The following is a 12,737-nucleotide window of genomic DNA, read 5'->3' on the forward strand; positions in this document are numbered from 1 at the left end:
ATTAACTTTTTGAAGCCTAATGATGTGTGCAGGACATTGTATGTTTTTTCATATTTTTCATACATTATTAAGTAAGCAGAAAAAATTTGCCAGGACAAAACTGCACACCAGTCTGATGCACACTGTTGTGTGGATTGTCCCTTGTCCCCAGCCATGTTAACAATATTCCTTTAGCAGCCTCAGAGGAACTTTCCGAGGTGCTTTAGGCTCTTTAGGAGGTGCCAGGATCCTGCTTGTGATTTCCTGTCTTTCTGTCCTTGCTCCAATCCAACTATCCCTGGACAGAGATGACTGGCTCCTGGAGAGGCTGTGAGGCAGGAGCAAGAAGCACTGTGGGCAGGCAGCTCTTGTGTAAGCTCCGGGGTATGGTAGAATGGGGCAGTGTTGGCTAGCAGAGCTTGTGGTGGTTATGTTTCCCACCCCAAAGGTTAGGTTTGCATTTAAGCCTCCTGTGTGCCTAGAGTAACACCCGAAGGGAGTGATTTAGAATTACAGAATCACAGAATGGTTTGGGTTGGAAGGAACCATTAAAGGTCATCTAGTCCAAATGAGCAGGAGCATCTTCAACTGGATCAGCTTCAACAGGTTGCTCAGAGCCCTGTTGAACCTGACCTTGAATGTTTCCAGGGATGGGGCATCCACAACCTCTCTAGGCAACCTGTTCTAGTGTTTCACCACCCTCATCATAAAAAATATTATTTTTATGTCCTAACAAGCATCAGGCACAGGTCTGTAGGAAGTGAGCGCTTAGGCTGGGAGCTCAGCTGCAGTTCCTTAAACGGGGACTGTGAGAGACGTACCGACTCCTCCAAGGTAAGGCGAGATGGTGTTCCAAGCACCGATGCTGCCTTTCCTCAGGCACTGTCCTAGGGCCAGTTCGAGATGCAACAGTGGGATTCCTTCGAAGAGAAGAGCGATGAAGTATGGGATAAGGAATGCCCCTGAAAACACAAGTGCAATTGAGCCGCATCATTATCTGCATCTCACTGAAACTACTGTTTAGTAATTTGTCTTCTTTATAACCCTAACAAAGTCCTTGTAGGATGTGTTGAGAGAGGGAGCATTGTTAGGGATACCTGCCAAGTAACACCTGTTACTGGTAATTTTGTTGGCGAATATGTAGGAGAAAGGAGTGGGATGCTTAGTGCTGCAGGATGCTTCCCCTCTAGCATCACTACAGCCCATTATAAATAGCCTCACTATTGCCTTCATTTCCCTTTCTTTTAAGCATCTTCTTTACTTCCCCTGCTCATAAAGCACAAGGGTTTGCCTCTCCCCTATACCATCTGTTTCCCCTTCAGTTCATCCCTCTTTTCCCTCCCTGAAGCTCTCGGGCGTGTGCTCCTCCATCCTCCCCTGGTAAAGCAGGATTTTGCACTGGAGACCCACAAGGTTACTTTATTGCATTAAGCTCTGCTCAGAGCCTCTTGCTAATGAAGAACTGAAAGCAAGACTGAAGTTGTTCTGTGAGACATGGGAGCAATGAAAACCAATTTCCTCCAGATTTGTGTCCTCTACATCCTTCTTGTTTTTCTCGCAGCAGCTCCCTTGGGCCAGAGGCAGCACGCACTGTTGGGTGCCTGTGGGAAGGTATCAATCCTGCCGGCAGCCTGCTGGTTTCTGCAAAATGGTGTGTGACACCTCATCTCCCCTGCCTTCCCTCAGAAGAGACACGAGTTTGGGTCTCCTGCCTTTGCACAGATGCTGATTTGTCATGAGACCAGGAGAAGTTTCATCAATGTGTTTAAACCACCTGCACAAATGTCCAATTAAAATGAAATGGTGTAATAGATGGAAGTTTATTGCCATCGCCAGCAGCCCCTGTGACTACAAAGGCTTTTTTCTCTGGGGAAACAGAAATCCTGCCTAAGCTCCTTCACAGTCCTCCTACCAACTCATACTGACTCTGTCCTCCTCATCTCTTTATCAGTAAACCTGTGCCTAGTAAGACCTTTTTGATTTTGCCTCCAAATCTCATACCTGAGCCTGCCCAGCTCTGCTCTTCCAGCTCTGGACACCTCCCCTCCCTCCAGGCTGGCAGGGAGAACAGCCTCACCATCGCTATCAGAGAGCAGAGCAGCTCCGCTCTCTGCTCCATCTTCAGCCCTGAGAGGGAGGTGAGGGAATGTGTAAGGATTTCTGGTGTTTTCCTGTAGTGGCTCCAGTGTTTTGCAATCACTGGCTATTTAGAAGGGCTGGGCAGATAAATCAAATTGCTTGAGCTAGGTATTGCAATAACTTTGCTACCTATTGTTAAGTGCTGCAATAACTGCACACAACACCCAGAGAAGGTGTGTTTAATGGTTTAGCCCTTTATCAAGGGCTAAAAATACATGAGAACAAAAACTGGCAAAGCTTTTCTCAGTGAAGGACTGTTCTTAATTTGCCAAAGGTGGAAATGTCTCTACTTAGATTCTGATTTCTTAAGATGTTTTTAACCGCTAAGAAGCAGATTTGAAAAAGAATTCTCACAGTTAATTCCCAGTATGTTAAATCCTCAGTTTGGATCCTCAGTACCCGTGCTCGGTAGTCCCTGTGCATGGAGGAAGCTCTAAAGTGGCTGTTATAACCACCACCCCCACCCCAAAAGGGAGACTTACAGAGGGAGTTAAGTACCACAGTATTTGGTTTATTTTCAAGTGTTTTACCACCCGATGACATCTCACCTGGAGCTACCTACCAAAGCTTCCATGTAAATACTAAGGAGTTTGCAGATCCCTTCTGCAAGAACTCGGCAACCTCTCCCCACACTCAGTCCCGTGCTCTCCTTCAAGCCTGCTGCAATACTCCCCTCCACAGCACACCTGAGGGTGCCCACTGAGCCCTCCTGACAGCCCGAGGTGTCAGGCTGTCTTCTGGAAACAGCAAAATATTCACACGAGTGACTGGCACACCACAGTGCAGAGCACTCCCGTGTTTCGCCCAGCTGCCTGGCAGCACACCAGCTCCAGGCAGCAGCTGTTCCATAGAGTCATAGAAACATTTGAGTTGCAGAAGACCCTTAAGATCATTGAGTCCAACCATAAATACATGATGCTGTCTAATTGCAAAGGACTAATTCAATGACCTTTGAGATCTTATGTCTGAAGATTTACAAACAACTATTCCAAACCCACTCCTGCTACTTCTGAACATCAAGATGCAAAGCAAAAGATTTTTTACTCCATCATATACCTAAGTAGATGATTCAGGAAATATTTGAGTGAAGTTCAGCAGTAATTGCATTTTTATGCTTATTTAATTCCAATTCTTATTAGAAAGAGGAAAAATTTGGAACCACTGGCAAGTAAGATTGCTAAAGGTACCACATGAAGTTGAAGGTTGGAGGATGGGAAAACTCCTAGGGCAGCTCCTGTCTAACCTTTTCTGATCACTAACTTACCCATTTATAAATGTGACTTCAGAAAGGAAGAGAACTGAGAAACAACTTGAAGGTGGTTTCCAGAGACACAGGAAGAAGTCAGACCTCTTCCACTCATCTAAAAAGAGGTTTCTAACCCTTTCCCTCCTGGCCTTGAAAGCTTCTTGATATCCCATTAGCTTCTTTGACATCTATGCGATGCAGAGCCCTTGCTAGCAGAGCACTCCGTAAGGAACTGGCCTATCTCCCATATCATATCTCCCTGGAAATAACTGTGTAATAATTAGTGCAAACTGCTCTCTGTTATCTCTCTGCCCTTTTCTGTTTGCTAGTTGAACCATTGACAGCAGAGCATGTTTAGATATTCTGCTGATAAAAGCCTGTTTACTTTGTGCTAGTTTGTATGTATCTACAGTCATATTTACAGCATGGCAAAACGTAATGTCACACTTGAAAAGGAAATACATGAGAACAATATAAAAGGTATGCTATCTGCAAATATGAAAATACGGCAGAAGATTGGGCTAAGAAAAAAATAGTTAATGGAGCTAATCTTTCTCAAACTTAATTCAGATAAATGGCTTGTAGTGTAAAAGAATGTTTTCACTTATTCATTCCTTTACAGTATTTTTAGGCAAAAAAGAAATAGTTAGGTAAAGCATAGACAGTCTGCTCAAGCACCTGAAGCTTACTCTTTCCCACAATAGAATCCCCCACCCACAGAAAGAAAAAGAATGTCAGAAAGGTATCAGATAATGAGAAGGAACGCTCCAGCACCGTATAGTCAAGGACTCTGTTTATTAGATAGAGGACAATGCGCCAGGAGGCAGGATTTAAATCTTTTTTTTAAAAAAAAAATGCCATGAGGTATCTACTGTGGAAAAAGCAAGAAGAAAATCCAAGGAGAATGAAGCGAGCTGGTACCTAACACAGAGCCTGTGTCACAAAGGAGGCAGAAACTCCTTTTGTGGTAGGTAGTAGGTTTGGCTTCATTGAGGCATGGGAAAAGGGAACCTTAGCAGAAGCAGTCATAGTGCCAGTAAGCAAATTATTCTGTATCTGGATATTCTAAATATATATTTAGATATTCTAGATCTGTGTGCTCCACAATGAGAGGAAAATAAATGACATCATATATAAGAAGCAAGCCCAGGGGGGAACCTGTAAAAACAAAAGTTTAGCTTCAGTAACCTTTTTCCTCTCAAAAAATGAATAAGGAAATTGATAGTGATAAAGTATTTGTAAGTACCTTAAAAGCCTGGAGAAATGCCCATAAAAATCAAAAGTATCACCATGGCATGATTTAGTTGTATCTCTGAGGCATGACCTAGGAAAAATTGTCTACACCATTCCTTCTGTCAGACAGATGTCAAGATGCATAAAGCATCCATCCTGCAAGTAGATACATGCTTTACTAGAAGAAGGTCAAGGGCAGGGGGAGAGGGGGAAGTCCAAAATGTACCAGACTTAAAAATTACTTTGGAAGGAGATCCTGCACAAAGATACCACAAAGCCAAGGAACAATCCCTGTGCACATGAGAAGGCACTGAAAGCCTACAAGAGCTCTTTCAGACTACCAACAACTACAATTACTGCACATATTGGTAAGTTGGTTTCCTGGACAGTAGAGCCCTAAGTGACAAGGAGCACCAGCGTATCAGTATCGTTGCTAACTCAGAAGAACCATTAGAGTGGAGATAGCTTTTAGTCACGGCAGTAGGAAAGAAAATACCTGGTGCACTCTAGATACACTGAGGGTTTTTAAAACCTGACCTCTTGAGTGCATTGTATAGGCAAATCAGGTCAGAAAAGCAACTCCTCAACTATAGTCAGCCCTCTGCCTGCAAAATGACACTTGAAGGGCACAGTTTTGTTGTATCACCTACACATGGCAAATCTGGAAGAAAAGTGCACGAACCACTAGGCAGCCTGTTGAGAGCTATTGATGCACTGGAGGGCAAAATGACCAGGAGACTAATGAAGGAGCACAGTCTAAAGCTGAATCATGGCAACTGCAAAGCAGAGTGAAACAGCCAAATTGGTTTTGTCACATCTTAGAAAGAGAAAGCAATAGACTTGACTAGTGGAAACGTAAAGTAGTTTGAAGTATGGTGAAGTAGGGTGACCTCCTAACCAAGAAGTGCCAAGACCAGCAGAAATTGATAACCCTCAATGAGAAGCAGAGAAAACTCAACAGCTTTGCTTGATGTCAGGGTGCCAGTGAAGACTTCCTAAATGGTGGAGAAAAACTTAGAGGAACTGATCCACATGCTCAATACTGCATCTTACCAGTACCTGCAGATCAGCTAGCAGAAGTAAGGCAAGTAACTTGAAATGGTGATCTAAAGGCACAACAGCATTTGAAAGTTCAGAAAATGGATAAAAAATTTCATTCAGATCAGAGATGTAGGAATGGAAATAAATAATTATAATGAAGACTGAAATGACCTGGAAGGTGGCAAAAGAGTAACTCCAAAAGAAATGCATCTGTAGAGTCCAAAAAATTCAGAAAGCACATCTCGGTATAATGCAATGCCTCAAGCATTCAGAGATCCACTTCACTGATTCTGTTGGTACATATGAGAAATGGTGATGGGTGCATTTTTCCAAAAGACTGAGAACCTAATGGCAAGATACCTGTGATAATTTATTTTACTGACAAGAAATTGCAATAGGTGGTAACTACTTGTTATTAGCTATTGAAAGGGGATTATCAGACCTGTCCCTCTTTCTCCATGGGAGTTCAGCTAAGCAGTGAATAGCGAACACAGCAATGAATCATATCAAGGCATCAGGTAGGAAAAAAAGCAGCGACTTAATCATATTCACCCCTCTCTCTGTAAAACAATACTTCATGATCTTTGTTATATTTTCTGCACATGCCTTAAACCAGATGAAAAGTATGGGCTACTATAAGTGTCATATTGTGCAGCATATGTATGATGGCACCGATTTGGAGTTACAAGCCACATTGCACATCTTAAAGACTCTGAAACTTTGCAAGGTTGAGTTTCACATGTAAATGACTGTATCTCCTTGAACAACAGGGAAGGAGCTAAAGCCGTGTCCAGAAAACCAAGGGGGCAATAACCATTTCAAATGAAGATGGGTAACACCTGCAAACTTACAAAATAACCTTGGTGAACTTCTTTATGAAATACCCGTGACTGAAGGATGAAAGTGAGCAGCACCCACATGCAAGCATGCACCAACCTGAGCTGTGAAGGGCAACCAAATACAACAAGTTATGAAAATCTCAACCCCAATTGCCGTAGCTTTTCACCAAGGACTTGAGCAGGACATGGTAACAGTCCAGAAAATGAAGTTTCTTACTTGTTGTAACATAATTCATTTTTCTATCAAAGTGAATTCTTCTGCTTTTCCCAACATATGTTTTTTTGTTGGTGGTTTGGGGTTTTTTGTTTGGGGTTTTTTTCAGTATCTTCCAGGTATATCTGTTGTTCCTCTCAGGTTTTATTTTCCTTCTGAAAACACAGTGAGTCAGGCAACTGCATTTTGCTGGAAGTTGTAGTTCAAATTCTAGCAAAAGGTTGGGTGGGCTATGAAAGTCTGTAAATCATTACCCCAAAAGTAAACAATTCTCCCTTTTTATCAGGACTTTAGTGTTTATGTGTATTTATTTCCTAGAAAGAAACTGTATTTTATATTGAAGATATTTTTCAGTCATCCTGCAGGCTCGGGCACTATGCACATTTTCAATACCCCATGGGTAGGCAAGCAGATATATATAATCAAAAGTAAAATACTGCAGTAAGTTCCAGCTAGAACTGGGTTGGGTTTTTTTAAGTATACTCAGATGACTGTGTGTGTATATGTATAACTATATGACTTGTTTGAGTCTCAGTTTTAAGTGACAACCTATGTACTGGGCTATTTAGAGACTTCTTTTCAATCCCAGTTGCCTGGGAACCTTTGTGTTTGTCTCTACTTACTGTGGCAAACAACCTTCATATCCATTAGTCATGAAAAGTAAATAACTAACTCAACCGAGGCAATAAATCCAAATAATCAGTAACGACAGTGGGTGATAAATGTCAGCAAAACTGATATTATATTAGATCCGAGTTACTGAGTAACACTAATGTGCGATGAATAAGGTCCAGAGGTCTGATGAGAACAGCTGACAAATATACAAGCACTTATTTTTGTCTCTTGTTTTTTAAAAGATCTAGAGATGAGGTAAAGTGCATTGCCTAACTCCTAAACACTTGGATATCACCTGAGCCAGCTGTGAAACTGTAATCTGTACCCCAGAAGCCATTCAGCCTTAGAGCATATCTATGCTATATCTATACCATATTTTGCTGCACCCGTGGCTGTGGCTTCAGGCACCTAGCCACTGTACCTCTCAGGGCTCTTAGTTAACCATGCTGCTGCTGGTCTCACCCACGCTCATGTCTTCAGGTGCACACAAGCAGGATTTATGCTCCAGTACCCCTGAAAATCTGTTGGGCTTTTGCATATGAGTTGTTTGCTTTCAAAAATGCAACCCCAAATCACATCACTGCCTTCAATTAGCAGAATTAAAACACAAGTACATTATATACTGGTGTAAACTCAACTGGTGTAAGCTCTGTCTTCTTGGTGGGCTTCAGGACTCACTCAAACTCTTCCAACGCCAATTCTCTGGGATAGATTGTTCACAAACCCCACAGCACTTTATTTCAGAGTCCATCCTGCTGTTGAGCTCTCTGAGCCCTTTATTAAAATCCGGTGACCAAACATTGGTTGTACATCCATACATCAACCTTTATTCACCACTGTCTTGTGCTGCAGTTTGTAGTGATGCAAACTAGCTATGTGCTATTACTGACTGCTACTCATGGAGCAGAGGAGAAACTCAACCTTTGTCCCTGCGGCATTTTCCTATTTTTATCTTTAAACCTACTCTACACCCTGTCTTTTTTGTTCCCAGCAGCTCCCGTGGGATATATCGGTGCTCAGAAGCTGGATACACAAGTAAACAGACTTTCTGAGCACTGTACAGTCTGTAAGACAGGTCACTGTGTGTCTCCTTGGACTCAGATTCACGCTTCTCCTGGGGTGGTAGAGGTTTGTAGAGCAGGGACACAGGGGACCCTGGAGGGGAGGGATGGAGAGGAGTGATCAAACCTCAGTAGCAGGCGAGTGTTTCTGATCTTCTGAAGTGAGGTTGGGATCTGAAGAAGTTGAAAAACAGCTGCCCACAGCTAGTCCACCAGCTCTAGCATGGAAAAACAGCCCTTGGTGCTTCATGGGAAGGTGTAAGAGCCTTTTTAAGGTTGTAGAACATTATTTCATCTTAATCCATAATAGAGATTTGCACAAAACCCTGAAGCACAAAGTCCATGCAGCCTCATGCAGTTGGTGGCCCCAGAAGCAGCTCTGCGTAATAAGATGTGTAGAAGATCTATGTCTCGCTATGGTCGTATCTGTGAGTTTCAAACCTTCTACTGAGCACTTTTTGTTAATTGTTCAATACATTACAAAATAATCACATTTTATTATGTTGGGATTTTTTTGTTACTGAACACTTGTTTCCTTGCTCAAAGATAGAAAGGCCACCTGGGTTGCGGTAGGGTATTTATATGACTTACAGCTCCTGCTACAGAAGAACTTCTTCCTTGCAGGCACCATACCCTATCTGCTACGGGGGTATCTCTTTAAAGGTGTTTATCATGTCTCATGAACACATTTATCATTAACTGAAGTGACAGGCTTTTTCCAGCCATTCCCTTGGGCAAACACAGCGAAACAGCGTGCTTACACCTATGATTTTCCAACCACCCAGTTATGGCACTCCTCTAAGAGAGTTTCACTGGGTTTCACATCTTGTAAATAAATAATGGAAAATGTTAAGTCTCCTGGGAGGAATCTAACCTACTACTTCTTCTCTTTTCTTATTCAAATTTGTGTAACCATAGCTTCCAGCTGTTACATGTTCAACACTGCAGAGCTCCTTGCCACCAAAATAGTTTCGGTTTGCTTGTTTATAGACTACGATAAACATACTCTTTCATTTTCAATTTCATTACATAAATAGATTGGATTCTTAATTCATTCCTTGACCCATAAGTTTTCCAGACCTTGAATAATTGTTGGGGCTTTTCTGCATTTTGTCTAATTTTTCAAGTTGACTTTGAAAGGTGGACTTTCAGAAGAAGTCAGAAGCTCTGAAGTTGCCTTAGCATCAGTAGCAGTATCTCCACCTACTTCCTAGTGCTCTGCTTATATAGTCCAAGATTGCTTTTGTTGATGCAAGCTGCTATATCTTACTCATTCAGCTACTTACCAGAGTACCTAAGTGGCTACTTTTTTCTGAAACACCTCCTTCCATTAAAGGCAGCATCCAGTCTTGGTTCCTTGGTTGATTCAAATATATGTAGTTCATCAAGTAATACAGATACCTTGGCAGAACAAGCTTGGTTTTAATATCTTTTTCTGTCATTTGACAGTTTCCCCAGGTTTGAATTTTCTATTTCTCTAGTTAATTGAAAGATAAGTTTGAAATATTTTTGACATAATTTGCTATCTCACTCTGCTTCAGACAGCTTACGATGACAGGTCTCAAAAGCTACTGTGAATGGTGAATTATCAAATACTCTTTTCTGATCTATTTATATTTACTACATTGGCTGCTTCTAAAGCAATTATTTCTGGGAATGGTGCCCAGGGATAGGCTTGGGCAGCTGTTCATGCAACCTGGCAGGCTCCTGTTTGTGTTCTATCAGCTGAGCATTTTAAACAGCCTCACAGACATCAAAAATGCAATTTACTTTTGTGCAGGGGCAGTTCCCGATAATGGGGTGGCTCCTAAGAGCATCAGAGAATGGACAGGGATGACTTGTTCGCCTTCCCAAAGGAAAGCACAGCGACCATTTGTCTGGGGGCCGGTTCACTCAGGGCTCCCCAAGGCTTCTTGCTTTCCCAAAAGGTAACGAGCTGCAGGTTCAGTTTCCCGCTCCCATTGGGATTGTAGCAGCAATGCAAGAACTGTAACATTGGCTTTGATGAGAGTTAGCATCCTTCTGGTCTTAATTCCTAAGCAAACACATTATTTTAAAATTAAATATACTTTAATCTAACTGGTACAAAACATTTATGAGCATTCCGTAGTTAAAATACTGATGCAAATATACAACTTCCATGCCCATCATAAGTTAGTATAGTTATATTAGACTTGTAGTTTAATACTTTGACAAAGTCCCATTTCAATCTTACCGCCTCCGTGTATCTGACACAAGTACGGAAACCGCCACACGTTCCCCAGACCAACGGCAAATCCAATACAGCTTAAAATATACTGGAACTTATTGTCCCACTTGGGTCTGCCATCTTCTTTAGGGATTTCAGGTTGCACTGGTAAATCTTTTGACATTTTAATGAAATATCCGTGGCTCCTTAGCCCCTTTCCCTATAAATAGGAGGATGCTTCAAAACTGGTCTCTCCTACAGGTTTTATGTGAGGTGACTGGAGGATCCTGGAAAGAGAGGTGGAGCTTTCTTTATATGTGATGCAAAGGAATGTGTCATTGCCAAAGCTGCAGTTTAAAGACAAAACCAGGAATTATTATTATATAGAAAGTTACCACTCTTGACCTATTTGCAGCACCTTCTATAGTTAGAGAACTTGGGAACATGTTGTTAATGGGTAACTCGGGTTCAAGCAGGTTTTTATTTTCTGTTCTCCTTCTGTTCTCAGATACTTTCAGAGAAGTGTGACACTGAATATAATTAAAAAGAAACCTTTACAGAAGACCTAGTAAAATTGTAAAACTCTGAAAAATCTGTGAATAAACTGTTGCCATTTAGTTTCTTAGTTTGTTAATAGAGATAAATGAAGACATCTTTTGCATGTGCAAGAAGTAAATTTAAAAAAAAAAAAGCAAGAAAAATGACACCGTGTATGTTCAGACATTAGAATATGGTCCATTTTTACCATAGCTGCTAGATGTTAATCACTTCCCACCTGTCAATGAATTCCAAGTGACTATTTTTATTGTTCATTAAATAGTTACTGATGAATGCAAGAGCTGAATGCTTTCCTTCAAATGAAAGTATGTGAGAATGTTATTCTGTTGTCTTTCAGTTATACTAGGGTTTGCTATTTTACATGCCAGATCAGTTCAGTCCACACCAAACAGATCAGCCAGTCAGCTTGCTTCCTTCAGTAAATCCACTTTATGCCTGGATTCCCCTTTTTGAAATGGGAAGAATATCTAAGTGAAAAACACCAGCAGGCCTGCATGGATGTACAAGGAGCTCCTGGACAAAGTCAAACACAAAAAGGAAGCCTACAGAGGGTGGAAGCAAGGACAGGTAGCCTGGGAGGAATACAGAGAAATTGTCGGAGCAGCCAGGGATCAGTTAGGAAAGCTAAAGCCCTGATAGACTTAAATCTGGCCAGGGATGTCAAGAGCAGCAAGAAAAAGCTTCTATAAGTATAATGGTGATAAAAGGAAGACTAGGGAAAATGTGGTCCCTCTCCAGAAGGAAATGGAGACTTGGTAACCTGGGATATTGAGGAGGCTGAGGTACTCAATAACTTTTTTGCCTTGGTCTTTACTGGAAAGTGCTCCAGTCACACTGCCCAAGTTGCAGAAGGCAAAGGCAGGGACTGGCAGAATGAAGATCTGCCTGCTGCAGAAAAAGGTCAGGTTTGAGAACATCTAAGGAACCTGAAGGTGCATGAGTCCATGGGATGTGATGAGATGCACCCGTGGGTCCTGAGGGAACTGGCAGATGAAGTGGCTAAGTTGCTATCCATCATATCTGAGAAGTCATGGCAGTCTGGTGAAGTTCCTACTGACTGGAAAAGGGGAAACATAAGACCTTTTTTAAAAAGCAAAATAAGGAAGACCCAGGAAACTACAGGCCAGTCAGTCTCACCTCTGTGCCTGGTAATATCATGGAGCAGATCCTCCTGGAAACTATGCTAAGGCACATGGAAAATAAGGTGATTGGTGACAGCAATTCACTAAGAGCAAATGATGACTGACAGATTTGGTGGCCTGCTATGGTGGGATTACAGTGTTGGTGGATGAGGAAAGAGTGACTGACATAACCTGGCTGGACTTGTGCAAAGAATTTGACACTGTCCTGCATGTCACCCTTGTCTCTAAACTGGAGAGATTTAATGGATGGACCACTTGGTGGATAAGGAATCAGCTGGATGGTCACACTCAAAAAGTTGCAGTCAAGGGCTCAATGTTCAGGTGGATGCCAGTGACAAGTGACATTCCTCAGGGGTTGGTATTGAAACCGGTACTGTGTAACATCTTTGTAGATGACACGGCCACTGAGATTGAGTGCACCCTCAGCAAATTTGCTGACGACACCAAGCTGTGTGATGAAGTCCACGTGCTGGAGGGAAGGG

At 42.1% G+C, this 12,737-nt stretch overlaps 1 protein-coding gene across 1 annotated transcript in view; it reads right to left on the reverse strand.

The window, feature by feature from the left end:
• Positions 1 to 10,739, reverse strand: part of LOC130146390 (sodium-dependent neutral amino acid transporter B(0)AT3-like) — a 28,238-nt gene extending 17,499 nt beyond the window's left edge. Inside the window, exons 1-2 of the mRNA XM_056332486.1 lie at positions 10,583 to 10,739; positions 801 to 941 (exon numbers count right to left, since the gene is read on the reverse strand). Coding sequence (XP_056188461.1) covers positions 801 to 941; positions 10,583 to 10,739 — 298 coding nt within the window. The remainder of the gene's footprint in view (positions 1 to 800; positions 942 to 10,582) is intronic.
• Between the last annotated feature and the right edge of the window lie 1,998 nt (positions 10,740 to 12,737).

This window comes from Falco biarmicus, chromosome 3 (genome assembly GCF_023638135.1).
Source record: "Falco biarmicus isolate bFalBia1 chromosome 3, bFalBia1.pri, whole genome shotgun sequence".
Classification (NCBI taxonomy): Eukaryota; Metazoa; Chordata; class Aves; order Falconiformes; family Falconidae; genus Falco; species Falco biarmicus.